We start from the raw sequence: 26,430 nt of genomic DNA on the forward strand, positions 1-26,430 counted from the left end.
ATTGAAGTGATTGTCCACTAGGACTCTGAGATCTCTCTCACAGTTACTACTATCGAGCAAGGTACCACCTATACTATACCTGTGCATTTGGTTTTTCTTGCCTAAATGTAGAACCTTACTCTTTTCCATCATTGAATTTCATTTTGTTAGATAGCACCCAATGTTCAAGTCTGTTAAGATCCTGCTGTATCTTAAGCCTATCTTCTGGAGTGTTGGCTGTTTCTGCCAGCTTCGTGTCGCCTGCAAAATTGATGAGTTCCCCATCTATCCCCTCGTCCAGATCACTGATGAAGATGTTGAAGAGCACTGGGCCCAGAACAGAGCCCTGGGGCACCCCACTACACACTTCCCTCCATGTAGATGCGGTTCTATTGAGGACCACACGCGGACTTTGCCTGCCGGTCAGCCAGCTACAAATCCATCTGGTGCGGCTAGCCCACATTTTCCTATCTTATCAAGTGGTAGGTTGTGGTCTACTTTATCAAATGTCTTACTAAAGTCCAAGTTGCACCCTTTTATGTTTACAGAAAATAGAATAAGAACTTTATTGTACTATAAATAAATCTGCATACATTAAAATGAGATTTTCGTTGCATATAGCTCTCAATATACACAAATAACAATTGCAAGAGCCTTGACTGCAAAAGAAAAATAAAAATATTGATGAAAGCGATCACCGCACCATAAGCAATCCCCAAGCAGATTTATACAAAAGCTGAATGATGGGAAAAACCTGAGTGATGATAAACCACGTTTCTTGGTCAAGGAAGAACCAAACCTCGCATAGTTTTTACAAGCTTCTAAAGCCACGCGACGGGGGCGTTCCGGAAGAGAGAGTTCCGCCCACAGCAGCTCTGGCCAATAGGAAGAAAAGGGCGGCCCTCCCTCTTTGTGCAGGTGCGAGTCTTTCCCCGCGCTCTGCGTTGTAGCGCATGCGTGGTCCATCATTCGCGCTGAGGAAGCCAGGTGGGCGCCATTTTGGTTGCGGCCCGGCGGCGCCGGTGGCGGCGGCAATTGGTGAGCGGAGGAAGGTGTGGGCTGGGGATGATGGGAGTGAGTGCCCGAAGCCTAGGGAGACCAGTGGTGAGGCGAAAAAAGTCCGGGGCCGCGTTCACATGTTTCTGGGTCAGCCCGGGTTGGTCCCTCAGCAGTTCTGAGGGGAATCCACGGCTCGGCGCTTTGCCGTGAGGTGCGTTTTTATTTAATTTATTAATTTTTATTTCGCCCTGATGGAATTTTTATCCTGCTTTTTATGTATTTGGGATAACTCAAGGTAGCAAATTTGCCTGATCCTATTTTCCCCACAACAACCCTGCGAGGTGGGCCTGCCTGGCCTGAGAGAAAAACCGAGCCAGCATTCCTCCCACCCCCATAAAGACCATTTATACAGTACACTGCAAAAGAAGGGTATCCAGTTCAAAGAAACCAAAATATCTGCAATATTATTTCATTATCAGCAATTGATTAATATTGGTGAGTTACTTCACCACAATAATTCGCTAATATATTCAGGAATATTACTGAATGGTCTCTGTAATCCAGATAATAAGGACAGAGTGATAGTCTTAAATAATATTACTTCGCTACAGTAATTCAGGAATATTAGTGAATTGTTTCGCTGCAGCCCAAATAATATACGTAAAAGGTAGCCATCTAATTAATATTTCACAAGCATAATTTACTAATATAACCCTCGACGTACGACCACAATTGAGCCCAAAATTTACGTTGCTAAGCAAGACAGCTGTTGTGAGCTTTGCCCCATTTTACAACCTACCTTGCCACCATTGCTAAGCAAATCAAACGGGTTGTTAAATTAGTCGCCCGGTTAGAATCTGGCTTCCTCGTTGACTTTGCTTGTCAAAAGGTTACAAAAGGACCCTGCAACTGTCATAAATGTGAGACAGTTGCCAAGCATCTGGATTTTGGGGAGGCTGCAGTGTGAAAAATGATCTTGTCATTTTCCCCCCCACTGCCCTTGTAACTTCAAATGATCACTGAATAAATGGTTATTAGTCAAAGATTACCTGTGGTACAAGGCTTTCTCTAATATTCCATTTAAAAGTACATCAGCAACTCGTCCTCTCTTTCAAAGGAAATGAGAGGATGGAGTTGTGTGATTAATTGAATACTGATTGCATCAACTGATTAAAATTGATGGCTTAAATGACAGAACATTTTCTTCTAGATTTGCATAGCACTGATTGTTGAACATGAGATATTAATGAAGAACGCTTAAAGGTAAACCAGCACACACTTGTTTGCCTGCTCTGCTTAATAAAACATTTATTTTTTATGACATTTATATTCGGCCCAGCTCAATCTGCAAAGTGTCTTTGGGTGGCTTAAAATTCACTTGCTGCACATAAGCAACATTACACAGAATAACAGAGTTGGAAGGGATTTTGGAGGTCTTGTAGTCCAAACTCCTGCTTAAGCACTTATACCAGAGGTCCCCACCTTTTGGGCACCAGGGACCAAGAGAGAGGAGAGAGGTTTTTCCACGGACCGGAAGGTGCATGGTATTGTGTGCTGCCTGCATCCCACAGATGGGGCTTTGCTTGTTTGTGCGGACCGGTTGCTGGAATGCCACAGCCTGGTACTGGTCCACGGACTGGGGTCTGGGGACCCCTGACATACCATTTCAGACAAGTGACTGTCCAATCTCTTCTTAAAAGCCTCCAGTGTTGGAACACCCACAACTTCTGGAGGCAAGTTGTTCCACTGATTAACTGTTCTCATTGTTAGGAAGTTTCTCCTTAATTCCAGGTTGCTTTGCTCCTTGAATAGTTTCCATCCATTGTTTCTTGTCTTGCCTTCAGGTCCTTTGGAGAATAGGTTGACCCCCTCTTTTTTGTTGCAGCCCCTCAAATCCTGGAATACTGCTCTCATGTCACCCCTGGTCCTTCTTTTCTCTAAATTGGCCATACCCAATTCCTGCAACCATTCTTCATATGTTTTTGTCTCCAGGCCCTTAATCATCTAGTTGCTCTTCTTTGCACTTTTTCCAAAGTCACAACATCTTTTTTGTAAAGTGGTGACCAAAACTGGATACTGTGTGGCCTTACTAAGACTTTATAAAGCAGTACTAATATTTCATCTGATTTTGATTCTATACCTCTGTTTATACAACCCAGGATTGTATTAGCTTTTTTTGGCGGCTGCTGCACATGGCTGGCTCATGTTTAAGTGATCGTCCACTGGGACTCCCAAGGTCCCATTTCTCTTCCTTGTTCTTCTTGAAATCCTCCAGTGATGCGGCACCCACAACTTTTGAAAGCAAGCCAAAAGCATTAGTTATATATGGGTGACTGAAGCTTCCCCTTATGCATTATTAACGAGGGTGTGAATAAGAGCAGGAATAAGGATGCTTTAATGTGACGAAGGCACCTTGGAGTGAGTTGAAACATTGATCTGGCTTGTCTTTGCTAAACAGTGTTTTCGGTAATTATTGTTTCATTGTACAGTTATCTCTTTCCCTTTTTTCTTTTATTATTATTTATTGGGCTTACATGCCACCCATCTAGCCTAGAGCCGACCCTAAACAGCTTACAATAAAAAAAAGCTCAAGATGAAACATTTAAGCGTAATAACCATAAATATTAACACTAGGATTAAGTTGAAATTGCAAGCTGGGAAGAAAGGGAAGAAGATGCACAAAAGGAGGAGGTGGGGTCTTAGCACATTAACCACCTCCAGAGTGAGATGCCCCAGTTGGGGGCCCAGGCCAGCTGGCAGAGCCAGATCTTTAGGCCCTTTCAGGACGTGTGCAAATCTCACCTGCGGGGTGGTGGATGATATTTCAAAGGGCAGAAGCCACAGCAGAAAACGCTCTTCTCCTGGCCCCCACCACCTGGAATGTCTTGAGTGCCATGGTCTGCAGTAGACCTCTTCTGCTAGCACAATAAGGATAACCTGGGCCCATGCCTGAAGGGTTTTTATCACCCTTGAAGATGGAACAAGGGACTGGGGATAAACCTCGTCATGTTCAGCGGGGTAAATTCCCAGATTTCTAAGACTTTGCATCCGTAATCTTATAGCATAATTGGATCCTGAAATGCCATTTCTGTCCTTGTTCCTTACAGCACTGCAAACCATGGAGAATTACCAGAAGTCCAAGGTAGTGGAGAAGCCTTCTCCTCTCCCTTTCACCAGCTTGCCCTCAGACATCATTGAAATGAAAGTGAAGGATGGAAGCAAGATCCGGAATCTGATGGGCTATGCCATTGGCAAGATGGAGCAAGAGACGACGAGACAGATGCTCTTCAGCAGGGTTGGCAAAGCCATCAACAAGACCATCACCTGCGTGGAGATTATGAAGCGGCGGCTCAAGGATCTTCATCAGATCACAAAAGTGTTCTTTCAGCAAATAGAGGAGGACTTACTATCATTCATTTTGTGCCAATCCAGCTTCTTTTTGGTCTTGGTGGCCACAAAGGCAAGGACCTGAGGCCTTCTCACCACAACCCTGACCCCCAGGGGCCTCCCCAAGGAGGAAACTGGAGCAGAGGGCATGAAGTTCCTGTGGGACCTGAGGAGAATCCAGGACATCCCCAGCAGATGCTGGAGCCTCTTGGCTAGCCAGTGAGACTCTAAGCTCTGAATCATAGCTTCTTCCATGAAGGAGACGGACACAGATGGAAAGTGCATCTCCTCTACCTTGGCAGCCTCGGGAGAAGCTGGCTTGGAGCTTCTGTTACTCTTCTGCTTTTGAAGGACCCTTTTGTGGTGCTTAAGGGACCTGCAGCTCCTCAGTCTGCTGTTGTATGCATGCTGATAATTTGTCTAACCTTGGCTTATACTTTGTAAGTTTGAGAGCAACATGTGCAGCACTCAGGTCATTTGTTAATCTGTTTCTAGTGTCAGATTTGATATAATTCAAAGCTAAAAACAGTGTGCTTGCTCCAGAGGCTTGTTTTGGCTAGGAAGGGGCTTGAGAAATGGCTTTTTCCTGCAAAAACTTAGCCAAAGAGCGAGGTGCGCATGCTCACAGAGAGGGCTCCAAGTGCCGCCTCTGGCAACCGTGCCATAGGTTTGCCACCACTGGTATAGGGTTTCCTGCTTGAGTAGGGGATTGGACTAGAAGACCTCCAAAGACGCTTCCAATTCTGTTGTTCTGTTTTTCAAGAGCATAGAAACAGCCCTTGGAGTAGCTACAATTTTGGATATACAGGCTGGTAATACTTATAAGAAAGATGGTCCTTTGTGAGGTGTGTGCGAATATGCCCTTTGTAATGTTTAATTTGGTGGACATGCAGTTCCAGTAGGGATGGCCTTATCTTATTTTGCTGAGTGTGTAGATCTTTTCTTTGGCAGGTGTCTATGTGCTGATTCTGGAATGCCACCTCTATATGCTCAGGGAAGTTTGTATTATAAGGGATTTTCCTTGTTTGCTATTATTTGCTTGATTTAATCAATTTCAGCCTGGCTGTCAATTATCACCTAAACTAGTTGAAGAGCATGTGCAACCTTATATTGTCTTTGCAATTTAGTTTCTGAGGAGACAGTATTCTCTGAGCTTGGTTGTTTTCTTGCAGATGTTTCACAACCCAGACTAGGACTACTAGGACTGATGATGTTAACTAGTTGGGTCATGAAACATCTGCAAGAAAACAACCCACTTCAGAGAGCACCAAAGACTCCTCCTCCTCCTCCTCCTCCTCCTCCTCCTCCTCCCTTCTAGCACTGATGATGTTACGTAGTTGGGTCCTGAAATGTCTGCAAGAAAACAACCCACTTCAGAGAGCACCAAAGACCCCACATTCCTCCTCCTCCTCCTCCTCCTCCTCCCTTCTAGCACTGATGATGTTACGTAGTTGGGTCCTGAAATGTCTGCAAGAAAACAACCCATTTCAGAGAGTACCAAAGACCCCACATTCCTCCTCCTCCTCTTCCTCCTCCTCCCTTCTAGCACTGATTATGTTACCTAGTTGGGTCCTGAAATGTCTGCAAGAAAACAACCAAGCTTGGAGAGCACCAAGGACCCTACACTTCAACTCTGAGCTACAAATATTCTCCTTTATTAATATTTATTAATATACTGTCTTCTGGCTACAGGCACGTATATGATTAACGAAGTTCACAGGGAGTGCATGAATAAAATTACTTAAATTGTAAAATTATTTCAACAAGCATAAAGAGCTTTAGGGGGGGATGACCAGCATTTTGAACTGGACTGGGATGCTGACCAGCAACCAAATTGGTCCTACTCATGACTTGCAGGATTGTTGTATAGGTAGTCCTTGACTTACAACCACAACTGAGCATCCCAGGGTCAGGTGAGCCCCATTTGCAACCTTCCCAGCTGGCTTCGAACAAGCAAAGTCAAGGGGGAGAAGCCGATTCGTTTAATGATCACATGATTCCCTTAACAACCGCAATGGTTCACTTGACCATTGGGTGCAGCTTCCTTAACCACTAACTTGCTTAGCAACTAAATTCTGGACCCAGTTGTGGTCATAAATCGAGGACTTAGCCAGCAGTAAAAAAATGCTCTTTGAGGAGCACATGAGTGACCAGTCTGTGGTGCTTCATCCCTCAAGGCTTTCAAGAAGAGAGTGGACAGCCAGTTGCCCAGAATGGTATAAGGTCTTCTGCTTGAGCAGGGGATTGGACTACAGCAGTAGTGTCAAGACTGATTCGCCCTTTTACCCTCGCTTATAGCTTTACAGTGGGATGGGATGCAGAACTGGGAGGAGTGGTTTCTAGGCAACCGAGGCTTCTGAGAGCCAAGGTCACTAATGCAGGTGCTCAGCAGGGAAGTGGACTGTTTCCATAATAAGAACAAATGTTACTATTGGACAATATGAACACCTGGTGGGTGGGGATGAGGGAATTTATTGTTTAGCTAAGCAAGCTTTTGAGCCGGAAAATCAAGAGCTGGTTTTGCTTCTTCTGTGCCAATGTAAAATTTCAGTAAAGTATGAGACTCTTGGTAAAATCATGTCTGAGTAGTTTCTTTTTCTGGAAATGCCAACTGGACAGTTGACAAGCGGTCCCCAACCTTTGCGGCTTGGTGGCATGGCTAGGGGTGGGGGAGACAGGAACCAGGCCATACGAGCAATGGACCGATGCTTGTGCACAGCTCAACTTGACTTCAAGTGTGCGCTAGCCTGCTGTTTGCATGAGTTGAGCTGCATGCGCATGTGCATGCCAGCCCACTGCTCACATGGCTCAGTTCCGAATAAGCCACAGCCTGGTAGTGGGCCGTGGCCTGGGTGTTGGGAGCCTCTGGACTAGAGGAACTTCAAAGCCCCTTCCAACTCTGTTGTTCAGTGGAAAGGCTTGCCTTCAGAAGTTAGTGGGTGCTCCATCCCTGGAGGTTTTAAAGAAAAGATTGGAAAGCCATTTAGTAGGAATAGTTTGAGTTCTTCTGCTTGAGCAGGAGGTTAGACTAGAAGACCTCCAAGGTCCCTTCCAGCTCTGTTTTTCTGTTAATTAATCAGTGGAAAGCTTGCCTCCAGACATTCTGGATGCTCCATCCCTGGAGTCTTTCAAAAAGAAACTACACAGCTATTTGTCCAGAATGATAGGTGTTAGAATATGTTGTTGAAAAAATGGTTTGCTTAACAGAGTATTATTAATACACAGTGGAAGTTGTACTGGGACTTTTAGGCAAACAGTAATGCACTAACACGAGTTTTATAACTTATTTTTACTCAGACAACAAAAAGAAACACAGTAAGAAATAGTCCAAGTATCAATCCAGTATCATGCACATAAAAGTCAGTCCATAAAAAACATAGTATCAAAATACAAAAGCTGCTTACCAATATCAAAAACAATATACACTGTAGCAAGCAGTTGATTCTTGAGAGAATAAATATCAAGTTAGCAAACAAGAGAACAAGAGGTATCCAAACACTAACATCAAACACATATACAAGAGCAACTACGTGTAACATCTAACTCTCTTTTATGTGGAATAATTACAGCCACACCCTTAGGCCGTTTAACTCCTTAAAGGTGCTTTTACTCCATTATATAATATTGTCACCCAAATCAAGTTTAATCTCTAACAATCTCCCCTTTTGGGTGGCATATTATACATATATTTTTACAATCTCAAATTACACATATCACAAACAGATTTATGCTTTATAGCACCCTGAGCTTTAGTAAACTGGTCAGCAATATTATCTTCAGTTGCACAATATTCCAGTTTAATCAAATTATCTTTAACACATTGTCTGACATTTAGATACCGTAGATCCGTATGTTTTGATCTAGTTTTCACTGCAGCATTAGTTGCTAATTTTATAGCTGCTTGATTGTCTTCATACACTTTTATTGGTTCATTACAATTTAAACCCATATCAAACAATAATTGTTTCCATACCAATAGCTCAGTACATAATAAAGATAAACAAGAAAATTCAGATTCAGTTGTTGATAAGCTTATATGCTTCTGTCTGTTAGACCTCCATCCTACTAAAGCGTTTCCCAATAATACAACCAATCCTGAAGTGGATTTCCTGGTTACAGTATCAGATGCAAAACTAGCATCTGCAAATGCTTTTAGTTCCAATTCCTTTGTTGGCTCTAGATATAGAGAATAATGTATGGTGTGCTTCAAATATCTTAAAACTCTTTTCGCACCTTGCCAACATCTGGTTGTAGGATTCTCACAATATCTAGCTAGATGATTAACTGTAAATGCTATGTCAGGTCTTGACCAGTTACATAAATACATCAAGCTGCCTATTAATGATTGATATTTCTTTTTATCAAAGACATTGCTGTTATCTGCTGAACTCTCAAAACCTTGAACCATAGGTGTTTTTACTGGTTTACAGTTTTCCATATTATAACGTTTCAGCAAACCATTAATTTTCTTAGCTTGAGACAATTTAAATCCTTTACTAGTCCTGACAATATCCAGCCCTAGATAATGACTAATAGCTCCTAGATCTTTTACTCTAAATTTTCTTTTTAACCCTGAAATTATTCTTTCAGTTTCTGTTTCATCTTTTGCTATAATAGCAATATCATCAGTGAATAATAATAACAATGATAATTCACTATTTTGCTGTTTTATAAATAAACAAGGATCTGCAATACTAGCTTTAAATCCCAAACTATTTAACTCTTTTACTAAACATCTATTCCACTCATAACCTGACTGTTTTAAACCATACAAACTCTTATTCAGTTTCCAACAGTACCCTACCTTACTTTCTATTCCTGATGGAACTTTCATATATATATCATGGTTTAATATTGCATGCAAATAAGCAGTTTCAATATCTACATGTTTTATACTATAATTCTTATTTGCTGCCCAAACTAAAGCAGCCCTAAGAGTGGAAGCTCTTAACGTTGGGGAAAATACTTCATCATAATCACTATTATTCTGTGCAAATCCTTGAGCAACTAATCTTGCTTTATGTATTACCTCTCCTGTAACACTTTCTTTCAGTTTAAAAACCCATTTACATCCAATTAACTTTTCTGTTTTAGGTATTTTAACCTCTTGATAAACATTAAGATCTTGCAAAGACTTTATTTCTTTATCCATAGCTACTTTCCAATTCTTTCTTTCATTCTCAGGATACATTTTTATTTCTTCAACATTAGAAGGTTCAATGTCTATTTGACAAATTAAACCTGCCTCGAAACGATCAGGCTGTCGTCTTTCCCTGTTAGACCTTCTGAGAATTATTGGACTTATAGGTACATTTACATTATTATCTTCTTCCTCTCCTGTCTCCACTATCAGTGGTTCTTGTTTGATCTCTCTAACAGGTTCCTCCTCTTCTTTATCACTTTCATTTGAGGAGTTAGTTAAATCTTGTTGAGGAATATATACAATATCTTCTACCCTTTCCCAGCCTGACTGTTCTTGAAAAACAGCGCTAGAACTACAATAAATGTTTTTAGTACCTTTCTCCCAGAACCGATAAGACTTATGGTTTAACTCATAGCCAACAAAAAATAATTGTTTAGCTCTATGTTCTCCTTTATTTCTTATTGAACTTGGAATATGTACCCAAGCAGGTGTCCCAAATGTGTGAATATAACTAAGATTTGGTTTTCTCTTATACCATAAGGTATAAGGAATTTTACCTGTAGCTGAACTAACCACATTGTTTAAAATATGATTAGCACATTTTGCTGCTTCTCCCCATAAGCTATCAGGTAAACCTGAATCTTCAATCATAGATCTAATCATAGCTTGCAATGTTTGGCCCCTCCGTTCAACAAATGCATTATGCTGAGGTCTATAAGGAGCTGTACGTCTATGCTCTATTCCCTCTGAAACTAACAGCTCATTGAACTGTTTATTAACAAACTCAGTTCCATTGTCTGTTATTATGGTTTTTACATTTAACTGAGTTTTCCTTTGTACAAACTTGAGCCAATTAGATATTGTTTGTATAGTTTCAGTTTTTGACGTAAGGAGATAACAGAACCCATATCTGCTATAATGGTCTAGAATATTTAATATGTAGCAAGCACCCCCTAAACTGGGTTTCATAGGACCTATCAAATCCATAAATACCAGTTCTAATGGAGTTGTAGTTTTAAATCCATCTAACCTATTAGCTGGTGCTGCCCTGCTCTTTTCTCTACCACATACGTTACACTGCAGATATTTCTTACAAGCCTTTAACTTAAACCCATTAGACAAAGCTACAGTTCTTTTTAGTGTATTAAAATTCACATGACCCAATCTTCTATGTAATAAATGAATACATTCATCATGTGGTTTTTGATTTGTACAAGTAGTAGCCATTATAATAGGATCATTGCTAATTACAAACAAACCGTCTTTCATATTAGCTATTAAGTTCACTTCATTCTTTTGAATAAGACATTCCTCCCCTTGGAAAGTAACTTTAAAACCTGCTTCCAATAATGCCTTAACTGATAATAGATTATAATCACATCTGGGAACATATAGCATTTCCAAATTTTGTTTTAAAAATGAACAGTAAACCTTACCCTCTCCAGAGACCTTGACTCTCCAGCCATTAGCCATAGAAATATATTTTTTACTAGACCTTATATTCTCAAAATCCCTTTTTATTTTTGAAATACAGTGTGTAGCTCCACTATCTACCACCCACCAATTGTGGTTATTAGTAGTTCTATTAGCTACAGCTACATTGATCAGCTTTTTATTCATTCTATGGCTTTCCTTTCTCTGACAATTACTATTCTGACAAAACTTAGCAATATGTCCCTTTAACCCACAATTAAAGCATTTCCTTAAAATATAAGCAGATTCAGTCTTCTTTATTTCTTGTTGCAATGGCTCTCTCAACTGTTTTCTCTCCATACGACATCTTGATTCTTCCAACAACCTTCCAGTTATTGAAGAAACAGTTAGGTCTTCTTTGGACAAAACCTCCAAGGACGATACAAAGGCATCGTAGCTCTCATCCAATGATGATAAAATGATGTAAACCTGGTGAAGCTCTGAGAAAATAAGTTCTTTTTCTTGTAGTTCCAACAAAGTTGCTTTTATAAAGTTAAGGTGAGCTAACATATCGCCATTCTTTTCCAGTCTAGCTCTAAATAGCTTTCTGGTAAGATTTATATGAGCACCAACACTGTCCCGAACAAAAATCTTTTTCAACTTAGCCCAACATTTAGCAGCAGACTCTTCTCCACACACATGGACTAGCTGTTGGTCTCCTAATGTTAGCCCAATAATAGATAAAGCCTTATCATTGTCTTTATTGAAGTCTACAATCTTCTTGTTATCTTCTTCATTAGTTGGATCCCAGGCAGTTACATCAGGAGGATTATGGACTATTTTCCAAAGACCTTGATTTTGTAATAGCAAACTACATTGTGTAGACCAGGATACGTAGTTTGACCCATTAAGCCGGGTAATGCAGAATGGATTGAATAGTCCTTGTGCCATTGTCTGAATTTGAAAACTCAGTTAGGAAATATAAATACAATACTGTGCCTGTCCTCAGCACCACACTGGATCTGGGCCCATAACCATTGTTAGAATATGTTGTTGAAAAAATGGTTTGCTTAACAGAGAATTATTAATACACAGTGGAAGTTGTACTGGGACTTTTAGGCAAACAGTAATGCACTAACACGAGTTTTATAACTTATTTTTACTCAGACAACAAAAAGAAACACAGTAAGAAATAGTCCAAGTATCAATCCAGTATCATGCACATAAAAGTCAGTCCATAAAAAACATAGTATCAAAATACAAAAGCTGCTTACCAATATCAAAAACAATATACACTGTAGCAAGCAGTTGATTCTTGAGAGAATAAATATCAAGTTAGCAAACAAGAGAACAAGAGGTATCCAAACACTAACATCAAACACATATACAAGAGCAACTACGTGTAACATCTAACTCTCTTTTATGTGGAATAATTACAGCCACACCCTTAGGCCGTTTAACTCCTTAAAGGTGCTTTTACTCCATTATATAATATTGTCACCCAAATCAAGTTTAATCTCTAACAATAGGGTCTCCTGCTTGAGCAGAAGGTTAGACTAGAGGACTTCCAAGGTCCCTCCAAGGTGCCTTCCAACCTTATTCTTTGTTCTTTCAGGCACTGCAGACCCTAAACACAACACTGCCAAAAATAAAGGTTTATTGGTGAAAAGGTACTGCAGAATAGAGCCAATTTACTTAACGGTCCCCAATTTTTGTCCCTGCACCCCACCATATTTCCCAGTTCTCCTGGTTTTGGAAAGTTCCTGGCTTTTCTTCCAGAAGCAGAGCTTTCCTTTTAGGATGTTCCTGCAGAGATGGAGCTTCCCCTGCAGGATGCTGGTGAGGGTGGAGCTCCGCTTGTCCACAGAAGTGGATAATGCTGATCTCCCTCCCTGTCCTCCTGTGCCTTCCCTTTTGTCTCTCTTTGGGCCTCTTCCTTCCTCTTCCTTCTGTCTGGGGCTCTGCCTCCAAATGAACAGTCCCTGTTGCAAGTTCAATTTCTTCTCCAGGATGTTACCCAACATGGTCATCTTTTTGCTATCCGAAGACTTCTGTTCTTGAGGTCTCTTGTTGGCTCCTTGCCTAGGAACCTCCAAAGTCTGGCTGAGTTTCGAGTCAAAGGCCAGCCTTCTGATGACAAGACATTCTTGGTGTGTTTCCTTGGAAGACCAGCTTACCTTCACCTGTTTCTTCTTCCTAGCTTTTGGGGGCCTTCCAGGTGAACAGCTGATAGGCCTCATCCCTCTAGGGAGAGGACGTTGGACCCCACTCGCCTGCCCCACAGCTCCTGCTTGCATGAAGTCTACTGGAATCTGCCTTTTCTGCCAGATGACCACATCCTTACCCTCTGAGATTTCACCTGGTTTTAAGACACCATGATCTTTAGGTGATCCCACAACTACTTCTGCTACTCCGCTGCAAAGCTGATCACTGATGATGACTGTTGCTTCTTCTGAGAGGGCCACCAAGGAAGGGGCAGAGTCCTCAGCTAAAGGGGGTTGTCTCACTATTGAGGAATTAGCCCATGTCCAGCTGCCCATCTCTTTTCTGAAGGACTCTTCTGCTCCCTTGTTCTGATCTTCCCACTTCACTTCCAGCCTTCTTCCTTGATCCCAGTCATCTATCCTCATGTCTTTACATTCTGTGCTGCCTTGGGACAGGGTCTTTAGGGACAAAATGCTCTGCTCCTTAGCGATGGAAAAGGTGACTCTCTCCATCCTCCCCTCTTCCTCACTATCTGCCTTCAGGGTCAAGCTACAACTTTCATGATGGACCTGAAGTTTAACATCTGTCCTTACAAAGTCTTGATTTTGATGGGGGCCCTTTCTACTCTCCTTGGGAGATTGAACATCTTGGTCTTCTGTGGTCTTCTTCTTTCCTCTAGAGGATGAAGGATGTTGCAGGTAGAGGAATCTCTCGCAGTCGGAGAACCAATGGTCCAGCAGTTGGGTTCTAAAAAATGTTTGGCACCTGGCTGCTTCTTCCAGAGAATGGTCAAGGAACTCTCTCCATGTAAGCCTACTTCCTCTCCTTTGTAGCCTACTGCTCTGTGTTGCATGATGCCCCCTCCTGATTTGCCTGTAACATCTGGCTACAACATCCTCGTAGCAGGAATTGGGAACATGAATATGGTGTGGGGAAAAATATGAGACTTGTTGAGAAATAGGAGCATGATATGGTTGAACATGTGCCTCCCACGGCCTGTAATACATCTTGACAGCTTCTGGCTCTTGGAGAGAAGAATGACTCATGTTGTCTCCTGAGGACCCTTCCAACTCTTCCATGTTATCTCCTAACGACTCTTCCAACTCTTCCATGTTGTCTTCTGAGGACCAAGGAGAATCCTGGGCTTCGTTGTCTTCTGCTAGTAGAGAGGAATCACCTACTACAGCTTCCCCTCCCTTCCATAAGACTTCCTTCTTTTTCTTCTTTTTCTCTGGCCATTTTGGTTGTCTATCACAGTGTTTTTCAACCACTGTTCCGCGGCACACTAGTGTGCCGCGAGATGTTGCCTGGTGTGCCATGGGAAAAATTGAAAAATTCGAAAGATTTTTTTAAAAATGTCACATTTTCGCCCACTAGGCGGGCGCCGGACTGTGTCCTGGGTATGGGGGGGTGGGGTTTTGACTCCGCCCTTGGCCAGCAGGGGCGCCAATTGGCGCTCCTCAGGGGGACACCCTCCACTTTTCTGATGTCCGGACTGTGATTGGTCCAGACTCCAGCCTGGACCTATCACAGTAGGACATCATCTTCCGACTTCCTTCCCGCCCGAGCACAGTGTGCGCAGCAGCGGAGAGAAGAAGACGTCGCGACTCGAGTCACCAGACATCGCAGTAGATCGCCGATGAGCAGAAGAGCACCAATGGATCTGGATTTGGAGGAAACATGAGCAGAAGAGCAGAAGAGCGCTGACTGATGGATCTGGATGGAGACATGCGCAGAAGAGTACTGAGTGTGACGGACAGCGGCTATCTGGAGGAGACAAGCGCAGTAAGTACTGAGTGACAGTGAGATACTGCAGTGATGGACAAGTTTTTGAAAAGGAAAGAACTGGACTCTGAACAAAATTTGGAGCCAGATGAGAGCCCAAGTATGAGTGGGGATCAAAAGAAAGCAAAGATGGTTAGCTCAAGGCAATATAGCGAAAGCTATATTTCATTTGGATTTACTTTCACCGGAGATGCAAACAAACCAACTCCACTGTGCGTGGTGTGTGGTGAAAAGCTAGCTAACAGTGCTATAGTCCCAAGCAAACTTAAACACCATCTCCAAACGAAACACCCTTCGCTTCAAAACAAGAATGCGGACTATTTTGTTCGCCTGCGTGAAAACACGGAGAAACAGGCAACTTTCATGAGAAAAACCACAAAGGTAAATGAAAGAGCTCTTAAAGCTAGCTATCAAGTTGCTGAACTTATTGCCAAGTCAAAAAAGTTGCACACTGTGGCAGAGACATTAATACTTCCCGCCTGCAAAGCTATTGTAGAGGAGATGCTCGGACCTGAAGCAGCTAAGGAAATAGCCAAAGTCCCTCTCTCAGACAACACAATTTCCAGACGTATTAATGACATGTCTGCAGACATCGAAAGTGTGGTTTTTGATGGTGCAGGAGCAGGAGGAACTAACTGAACTGAGACAAAATCGTGGTTTCAAGCTAAGATTTGCTGATCTACCTTTGGACAGTTTTTGGTTGTATACTGCCAAGGAGTTCCCCCTTCTGGCAAACAAAGCTATTTTGACATTGCTCCCATTTTCCACTACATATCTGTGTGAGATGAGCTTTTCAAGCATGATTGCTATAAAAACTAAATACAGAGAGAGACTGAGAGCTGTTGACGAAGAGCTACGTGTGTGTCTTTCTTCGATTCCAGCCAGAATATCAGCTTTGTGTTCAGCCAAATAGGCCCAGGTTGCGCACTGAATAAAGTATTTTATAATTTTTCATATTTCTGTTTACTTACTATTTCATAATAAAGTAATTATAAAATACCTTCTTTGTGTTTATTTGATTCCTATTCAAGAGAATTACTTTATATATAGTCAATATAGGCACAGAGTTAAATTTTTTAACATTTTCTAATGGTGGAGTGCCTCGTGATTTTTTTCATGAAACAAGTGTGCCTTTGCCCAAAAAAGGTTGAAAAACACTGCCGTAAGTAACCCGGACCCATGCCATTTAGGGCTTTATAGGTCGTAACCAGCACCTTGAATCTTACCCGGAGGGCAACTGGAAGCCAATGCAGCTCACGGAGTAGAGGTGTTACATGGGAGTATTGGGAAGCCCCCACCACCACTCGCGAGGCTGCATTCTGCACCAGCTGGAGCCTCCGAGTAGTCCTCAAGGGCAGCCCCATGTAGTAGTCCAAACGGGAGATCACGAGTGCATGAGTGACTGTGCGCAAGGCATCCCGGTCTAGATAGGGCTGCAACTGACGCACCAGGTGAACCTGAGCGAAAGCCCCCCTAGTCACAGCTCCTATATGATCATCCAAGGAGAGCTGTGAATCTAGGAGGACACCCAAGTTACGAGCCCTATCTACGGGGGGTAATATCTCACCCCCCATAATTAACGATGGAATATTCTGAAGGAACTGAGAGAATACATTGACAAGAACCTGGTCAGAGGGTTTATTCAGCCCACTAAATCACGCCCCAGTGTTATTCAAAGAGAAGAAAGATGGGTCTTTGAGATTGTGCATGGACTTTAAAGGGTTAAATGCTGTCAGTGTGGAAAATATGTACCCCTGGATTAAGGAAGGGGATGAATGGAAGACAGCCTTCAATTCCCTCTTGAGAAGTTTCCAGTTCAAAGTGATGCCTTTGGGCCTCCAAGTGGTTCCTGCTGTGTTTATACAGTTGATTAATCAGGTGCTACATGATCACCTATACAAGGGAGTTTTAGTTTACCTTGACAATATCTTCATGTACACTGAAACCATGCAAAATATTTTTACTGAAACTGTTATTGGACTGTGTCCAAAGTTAATTTATTTACTTTCTTGTAGAGAAACAGGCAGGTTTTAGAGGGAACCATTCAACCTCATAAACTGTTATCTAGTCTTAACCATTTAGCTGAAATATATATCTTGCCACCCAAAGACATCTGTTTTGCAATCTTTATGGATTTCAGATCAGGTTTTGATTTGATTTCAAGGCAAAAATTGGGTAATCGATAGCACCTTCTTATGCATATGCTTATTCTAACATCTCACTGAGAGACTGAAGTTTCCCCTGACAGCATCTTTTGGGAGCTATTTTTGCCAAAAGAAGTGCAAGGCTAAGGTATATTCTACCTTCCTTATTTTCAGTCTATACATTAATTCAATAATTTGAGCTCTTTCATCTTCTAATCATCACTTTCCAATGTTAGCAAATTGTGTGATTCCAGCCTTGTTGTAAGCAGATAATGTAGTAATTTTCTCTATCTCCCAGGTCAGAATAAATATGACATTGAGGATATTGTATTATTATTTTTGCTTTAAAAAGCCATTTGTAGTAAATTACCAAGAAAGGAGGAGGAAGCAGGTCACTGTATTTCTACCCCAAGACTTGTTGAAAAAGCTATATTCTGATTGAATTCTAAGTTATTTATATATCTCTGTTATATATCTCTGTATATTGTATAATAACCTTATTTTAAACATAAGGGCTTGGCAGCACAATAACCAATTGTCAGCCACCAACACACCAAATAACCAATAGGAAGGCACCATATAAATTCAACTCACAGAATAGTCTAAAGCACATATTCTAATAGAGAGAAGTTCTGAGGATGGGCTCCAGCATGAGTCTGAAAGCTCAGAAAAGTAAACCTCTGGTCCCGGTGACTGACCCAGATTCAATCTTGCAGAACTATCCTGGGACACGTATATTTGCCTTTATTCATGAGAAAAGTAAGATTTTACTCTTAGGCAAGAAAAATAAAATGTACAGGTACAGATTAGATGAAGGCCGACTCAATAGCAGTAATTGGTGGACAATCACTTAAATATGAGCCAGCAGTGTGCAACAGCAACTGAAAAAGCCAATGCAATTCTAAGCTGCACTAATAAAGGGATAGAATCAATATAATGTGAATTACTAGTACCACTTTATAAAGCCTTAGTAAGACCACACTTAGAATACTGCATCCAGTTTTGGTCATCACATTATAAAAAAGATCTTGAGAGTATAGGAAGATTGCTGAGAACAGCAATAAAAATGATTAGGGGCATGGAGGCTGAAATTGCTTAATATGCACAATGGTTCCGGGAATTGAGTGTCTAGTCTAGTGAAAAGAAGGACTAAGGATGACAAGATAGCAGTATTCCAGCATTTGAGGGGCTGCCACAAAGAAGAGGGGATCAACCTATTTTATAAAGTACCAGAAGGCAAACAAGAAACAATAGATGGAAACTAATCAAGGAGAGAAGCAATCTAAAATGAAGGAGAAATTTTCTGACAGTGAGAATAATTAATCCGTAAAACTGTTAGCCTTCAAACATTGTGGGTGCTCCATCACTGGAGGCTTTTAAGAAGAGACAGGAGAGCCACTTGTCTAGAATGGTAGAGGGTCTCCTGCTTGAGCAGGTGGCTGGACTAGAAGACCTCTAAAATCCCTTCCAACTCTGTTATTCTGTTCTGTTCTGCTTTGTTCTGATGACAGAATCTTGGTTTAGTACGTGATATTTTGGTACACATTTGTATTCTGGGTGGGACCTTGCACATTGTCTCCCCATATTTCACACCTTGCTCAGAATTTTAACTCCTAGATCCTTTTGTTTCTACCATGGGCTGAATTGTGCCACTAGGCGCCCTACCCAGTTTTAGGCAGGCTGAAACAGCAATACTACCCCACCTTGAGAGAGCTCAGTCAGGAATTCTGCTGTAGGGTGTTCCTCCTTAGGCTATTTGACAAAAGAAACCTACTCCTACCTGGACCTAATATACTCCCAATTGGAGAGCAGAGCTATAACCAGGAGAGTGACAAATTGGGAGAGACCTTTTTTTGAGCTGCAGACAATGTCATTGTCTGTTCCATCCCATAGAGAAGATACCTGAGACTCAGCTTATAATGCTACCTAAGCTTACTCAAAGGTGCTTTTTCCCCCAAAAGGCAACAGGACCTTGAGGAAGAAGAACATTTTGCTTCTCATCCAAGAAGTCCACCCCTCCCCCACCATCAGAAATGATGAAGCTTCTTGGATGAGTAGCAAAACATTTCCTTCTTCCTCAAGGAAAAAAACAGTTTAATTGTCTTTTGAAGAAAAAAGCACATTTGAAACAACTATGACCTGGATGACTGAATCTCCACAGTCATTTATCTAAGCTTACACAAATGAAGGGAGGAATATTTCAAATGTTGATAAATAACAAATCACGAATTCCTTCATCTTTGGCCAGTCTGGTTATGAATTAAATGTTTAAACATACATTTTTGGGCACTTCTAAAGGATCCTCTGTGTATATCAATATGCATGTATTTACAGGATTTATATGACTACCTATTTCATACAATGATTCTAGGTACCTCACAAAAATCCATAAAAATATATTAAAAACACAACTTTCCACCCAAATATCCTCCTACTAAACCCTGCTTGGGGGAAATAATCAGGTCTTTGCAGACCCAAGGAAGGCTAGAAGGATAGGGATCCCTCTGATCTCTTATGGGAAGCTGTTCTGAAGGAGTGGGGTGGCCATTGAGAAGGTATGCCTCTGAGATCCTGTCAGTTGGCAACATTTAAGGGAGGGGACCTGGAGTACACCCATCCTATATCACCTAGTAAAGCAGGCAAATATCTACAGAGACAGGTGGACCTACAAATAACCTGACTTTGTATCATATAGTGCTTGAAAGGTGATAATGAGCACTTGAATTGCATCCAGAAAGTAGCTGAAAGCCATTGCAGCTCATGCAATGATGTTGTTGCTTGGGTGAACTATGGGAAACCCAAAATAGTGTGTGCCATTGCATTTTGGACCAGTTGCAACTTCCAGATGGTCTTCAAAGAAAACCCAATGTAGATTGTAATGTACTAACCCAAACTGGAGGTGACTAAGACATGGGTGAGTGTGAGTGTGAGCAACCCAGCAGAGTCCACCTCCATACAAAATTGAACACTAGATGCCTAGAATAGTCTCACAGTGACCCTATATGGCAGGGGTAGGCAACCTCGGCTCTTTTATGACTCATGGACTTCAACTCCCAGAATTCCTGAGTCAGCTGGGAGTTGAAGTCCATGAGTCATAAAAGAGCCGAGGTTGCCTACCCCTGCTATATGGTAAACTCCCCCCCTGCAAAATAGCTGCTGGCTATCTATCTGTGAATGCAATAAGAATGGAGAAGCAAGTATGCTTTGCCTCTTACTGTCACAAGATATGTCCTAACAAAGGTTTGTACCAGCGCTCAGTTAGCTTCATCCCACATCTTCCTCCAGTTGGGCTCTAGGCATCTGTTGTGTCATTTCATTTCCCTGAGCATGGCCACAAACCAAAGGACCCCATGACATCTGGGTTTGCAAAGTCCAAGGCCTTTATTTTAGTTTTGCTAGGGCAGGGTCACAGTTTACTAGAAGAATTGTTCATGCCTTTCCACAGAAAATTCCATTTAGGTCTTTAGCATCCCTGGAAAAATTGATAGAAATTAGAAGAGGTTTTGTTAAAGGTCACCCTAAAAGCTAAAGCCAATCAGACAAAACAATACTGAGCTAGATGGACCAATACTATGACTCAGTAGTAAGCAGATTATTATATTTTTATAGAGAACCTCACCTGTTCAGAAATGTGACTTTACCACATACCAAGTTGTTGGAGCCATTCTTACCTGGAAATTGCTATTTCCTTTATGATACCACATAATTTTACCTTTGAATTGCTGTATATATGGTATACAGTCCTATGGATATTTCTGGATTTCTCTCATCAAAATCCTTATTGTATGTCCCGTTTGTACCTAAAGTCATTTTGAAAATGAGTTGAAATTTTCATTTTTAATAGATGTTTGAACTGTGTAGATATTTTGAATACAATACAAAAGCCAACAATCATTGAGAGAATCTGATATTTGAAAAAAATAAATAACAATTGAAAAAGAGGGGAATACCAGATAAAGGAGTTAGATACTGTTGCTAATGACATAAGGACATATTTACGGTTGTTGTTGTTGTTAGTTGCAAAGTCATGTCCGACCCATCGCGACCCTATGGACAATGTTCCTCCAGGCCTTCCTGTCCTCTACCATCTTCTGGAGTCCATTTAAGCTCACACCTACTGTTTCAGTGACTCCATCCAGCCACCTCATTCTCTGTCGTCCCCTTCTTCTCTTGCCCTCAATCTTTCCCAGCATTAGGCTCTTCTCCAGTGAGTCCTTCCTTCTCATTAGGTGGCCAAAGTATTTGAGTTTTAGCTTCAGGATCTGGCCTTCTAAAGAGCAGTCAGGGTTGATCTCCTCTAGGACTGACCGGTTTGATAGCCTTGCAGTCCAAGGGACTTGCAGGAGTCTTCTCCAGCACCAGAGTTCAAAGGCCTCAATTCTTTGGCGCTCAGCCTTTCTTATGGTCCAGCTTTCACTGCCATACATTGCAACTGGGAAGACCATAGCCTTGACTATACGCACTTTTGTTGACAGGCTGATGTCTCTGCTTTTTAGTGTGCTGTCTAGATTTGCCATGGCTTTCCTCCTGAGGAGCAAGCGTCTTTTAATTTCTTGGCTACAGTCCCCATTTGCAGTGATCTCAGAGCCCAGGAAAATAAAACCTGTCACTACCTCCATTTCTTCCCCATCTATTTGCCAGGAATTGAGAGGGCCGGATGGTATGATCTTGGTTTTCTTAATGTTCAGTTTCAACCCAAGTTTTGCACTCTCCTTCTTCACCTGCAACAAGAGGCTCTTTAATTCTTCTTCACTTTCTGCCATTAGAGTTGTATTGTATATGTAAACATTCTTTCAATGGAAGTGTATATATGTTAACAAGTACAAATATTAGGGCATCGTCAAAGTATATAAGTAAAGCCGCTTGACAGGAATACACGCGGGAACTTTGACAGCTGTCAAAGTTCCCCGCACTGCGCAGGCGCCTCCACTGACAGCTCGCGGCTGTCAAACTCCGGACCGTGAAGAAGCCTGAGCTGTCAAAGCGTCCACCGCACAGCGCAGGCGCAACCACTGACAGCTCGCGGCTGTCAAAACACCACACCACGCGAAAGCCGGAGCTGTCAGAAGAAGACAACGCTGATTGGTCCCCATCTGACACGGCGCCAAAACAAACACTTCTGATTGGTCCTCGCGACCAGCTGCCGGCTATAAAAGCCGAACAAGTCATTCAATGTTGTCTTGCTCTAAATAAACTTGTTGTTAACTAGCCTGTCGTCCCGAGCGGTCCTTTGGCTACTTCACTGGCGACGAAGGTGGGATCGCTCCGGAGCTGAAGTCACGGCCGAGGAAGAGAGTTCCCGGCAAGAGCTGACACGGAAGTTTTAACTTCCATCGGAGCAACCCAGGACCGGACGACATGGCAAACTTCGGCCGTGTGAGGGAGTTTGATACCCGCCATCCCGAGAGATGGCAATCACACCTCGGCCAAGTTGAAGGATTTCTCCTCGTCAGTAAAATCACTGACGACCGAGCAAAGGCCGCCGCCCTGCTGTACATCAGCGGGCCCCCGGTGTACGACGCAGCCGTCGGGCTGTTCAGCCCAGTGCCCATCACGGAAGTCTCCTACGCGGACCTGGTGGACCAGCTGAACAAGTACTACATGCCGGCTCGCTCGGAACTGTACTGGCGGGTGCAATTCGCACAAAAGAAACAACGGCAGGACGAGCCCGCCAACGAGTTCATCGCCGGGGTCAGACACGCCGCGCGGAACTGCTGCTTCCCCGACCTGGAAGACCGCATCAGAGACCAGGTGGTGATCGGTCTGAGGGACGAGAAGCTACAAAAAAAACTGACGTCCAAACCCGACATGAATCTGGCTGAGCTGACCAGGGAGATCATGGCATACGAACACAGCCACAAAAAGAAGCCGACGAACACGACCCCAGAGACCCCGGCGACCGTCTACCAGGAAAGCGCAACCTTCAGCGACAGCGGAGAGTCGGTAGATTTCACCGATGGAGAAGCCCTACAGCGCAGGATGGAGCACCGACAGCCGAGGAGGGGCAAAACGTCGGACCGCCGAGGATTCAGGGACCCTCCACCGCCACCCCCGCGTTACGTGCAACGAGCCGCCTGTGCCAGCTGCGGGGGCAACCATGCCCGAGGAAGCTGCCGCTTTAGGAACGCAAAATGCCACAACTGCGGGAAGACTGGCCACATCAAGCCGGTGTGCCGCAGCAAGGGCCGGGACAACGTCAATGAGGTGGAGGCAAACCCCCCAGGTAGGCCGGCTGCCCAGGCCAACAGGGAAACCCCACCAGGCAACCGGGTTGAGACAATCGATAGGGTAAACTGCATAAGTTCCAAGGTTAAGGTCTGGGTCAGAATTCAGGGGGTGCCTTGCCACATGGAGGTGGATTCAGGGTCAGCGGTCTCCTTAATTTCGCTAACAACCTATCAGGAGATCTGTCAGAAAGGCCGAAGACAAATTCCCCTGAAACAAACTCAGGTTCACCTTGCAGACTTCCAGAAAACCCCTATTCCGTTGGAAGGGAAAGCCAAGGTCCTTGTACAGTATAAGGGGTTCAAAGGTCCCCTGGAGGTTTTAGTTACGCCAGGGAACCGTACCAACTTGATAGGGCTTAACTGGTTCACTCCACTAGGCATCGCCTTATCAGGGGTTAATACCATTCAAACACCCAGCCTGGAAGCCGTTTGCGAAAAGTACGCCGACGTTTTCGATGGCACTTTAGGGAAATATACAGGTTCCCCCATTTCCCTGCAATTAAATCCAGCAATCCAACCAATTAAAATAAGAGCTAGGAGGGTACCCTTTGCCCTCAAAGAAAAAATTGAAAACGAGCTTGACCGACTCGTGAGTCTAGGGGTGCTTGAGCCAACAGATGGGGGAACCTGGGAGACCCCTATTGTCACCCCAATCAAACCTAATGGCGAAGTGAGAGTATGCGCTGACTATAAGGCGACAGTCAACCTAGCCCTCAGCCCCCATGCTTACCCGGTGCCAGCGGTAAGGGACGTATTTGCTTCCATCCGCTCTGGCACCATTTTCGCCAAGCTTGACCTCACGCAGGCGTATTTACAACTGCCTGTCACAGACGACACCGCGGAAGCGCAAACTATTGTCACCCACCGCGGTGCTTTTAAAGTTAAGAGGCTTCAATTCGGCATATCTGCAGCCCCGGGTATCTTCCAGGGTATCATGGAAAAGACCCTGAAGGGAATACCCGGGGTCTGCCCCTATTTCGACGATGTTCTCATCGCCGGAGAAAATGAAGCTAGTTTAGCTGACAGGTTGTCAGCTGTGCTGAGCCGGCTCAGAGAAGCCGGTCTCAAACTTAAGCGGGAAAAGTGCTCCATTGGAGTCACTTCTACAGAATTCCTAGGGTATAAAATCGATAGCCAGGGCATCCACCCCACCTCTGAGAAACTAAGGGCTATTCAAACCGCACCCAGCCCTAGGAATAAGCAAGAGCTTCAATCCTTTTTGGGACTGTTAAACTTTTACCATGCTTTCATTCCCCACAAAGCCACTATTGCAGAGCCTCTCCATAGGCTCCTTGACAAGGGTACAACTTGGTCCTGGACCAAGGAACATGAAAATAGTTTCCAATCGTTAAAAAAGATTATCTGTCAAAGCTCAACCATCACCCTTTTCAGAGAAGACACCCCAATATGCATCGCTTGCGATGCCTCTCCCTACGGAATTGGGGCAGTCTTAAGTCACCTATTCAAGGATGGCACACAAAGACCCATAGCCTTCTATTCTCGCACTCTGACCAAAGCTGAAAGAAACTATGCACAAATTGACAGGGAAGCCCTAGCGATAGTAGCAGGGGTCAAAAAATTTCATGATTATCTGTATGGAAGACCATTTACGATATTTACAGATCACAAACCCCTGCTAGGCATATTTACTTGGAATAAAATTACACCACAAATTCTCTCTCCGAGAATCTTAAGATGGTCAACGTTCTTAGCAGCCTATTCTTATCAACTAATACATAAACCAGGTAAGGAATTGGGACATGCTGACTGCCTCAGCAGACTGCCCATACAAACCAGGGACTCAGATCCAGCCCCAGCCAGCCAAATTTTAGCAATCTCTCAACTTCCTGAATGCCCCCTGACTGCAAACATTATAGCTAATAATTCAGCAAAAGATAAAATACTTGCCAGAGTCCTCAAATGGGCCACAACAGGGTGGCCAGCTCAAAACCCACAACCCAAATTCCAACCTTATTATAATAGGAAAAACGAGATTTCAACACATAGAGGATGCCTGCTATGGGGAAATAGGGTCATCATACCAGAGGAAAACATAGACCAAACATTACACATTTTACATGAAGGGCACCCTGGAATTGTAAAAATGAAAGCAATGGCTAGAAGTTACGTGTGGTGGCCTAGCATAGATAAACAAATTGAAAAGTATGTGGGTGGGTGTTATACCTGTCAGGAGACCAGGAATGAACCCCCCCAGGCCCCGATCCATAAATGGGAGACTACAAGGAACCCTTGGTCACGTATACATATAGATTTTGCAGGGCCTATCCAGGGCCAAAGTTTCTTAATAGCAGTGGACAGCTATTCCAAGTGGCTGGAAGTCACGCCCCTTAGGAAAACAACGTCCGCAGCCACTATTCAAGCCTTACGGAAAATATTCGCAACACACGGCCTACCTGACACCATAGTTTCCGACAATGGACCTCAATTCACCTCTCGTGAATTTCAGATCTTCGCTACGAGGAATTGTATTAGGCTGGTCACGTCGGCGCCGTTCCACCCATCGTCGAACGGAATGGCAGAAATTATGGTACGATCCACGAAAGAAGCGTTAAAAAAATTCGTTAAAGGGAACTGGCAGAGGCAACTCAGCCAGTTCCTCTTAGCACAACACACAACGCCATGCTCCACAACCGGCAAATCACCAGCGGAATTAAGATGGGGAAGGAGGCTAATAACACGTCTCGACAGACTGCACCCCGACACATACCCAGAAGAACCACAACACCCCCACCCCGGCCGCACACTTAACCCTGGTCAACTAATATGGGCAAGATCATACACAGATAAAAACAAGTGGGTCCAAGGGACTGTAATAAAACAAACAGGGCCCATCTCATACCTTATAGCTACGCAGGCACAGGGCAACATACGCCGCCATATTGACCAGCTCAGACCCAGACAACCACCACACAATGCTGAGCAACCAACCAGTGCCGACGTACAACCCCCACCGGAAATGCTGCCTATCCCAAACCAGGAAGTTGAACATCAAAATGAAGAACTAGACCCAGACCACCCACCGCCCCTTCGCCGATCAACCAGGAATCGGAAACCACCCACCTATCTAAAAGAATATCAGTGGGCAGGTTCAAACATCCAAGAGGAAAGAAACGCACCAGGGGAGGGG

At 43.3% G+C, this 26,430-nt stretch overlaps 1 protein-coding gene across 1 annotated transcript; it reads left to right on the top strand.

Annotated features, from left to right (window-relative positions):
* Window positions 1-932: 932 nt before the first annotated feature.
* On the top strand, window positions 933-4,661 carry LOC308677126 (ribonuclease P protein subunit p25-like protein; the record flags this gene model as incomplete). Its single annotated transcript, XM_081343290.1, has 2 exons — window positions 933-1,017; window positions 4,086-4,661. The coding sequence occupies 2 exons, from the start codon at window positions 933-935 to the stop codon at window positions 4,448-4,450; spliced, it is 450 nt and encodes a 149-aa protein (XP_081199416.1). The 3' UTR covers window positions 4,451-4,661.
* Between the last annotated feature and the right edge of the window lie 21,769 nt (window positions 4,662-26,430).

The sequence above is a fragment of the Vipera berus genome (assembly GCF_964194415.1).
Source record: "Vipera berus genome assembly, chromosome: Z".
Classification (NCBI taxonomy): domain Eukaryota; kingdom Metazoa; phylum Chordata; class Lepidosauria; order Squamata; family Viperidae; genus Vipera; species Vipera berus.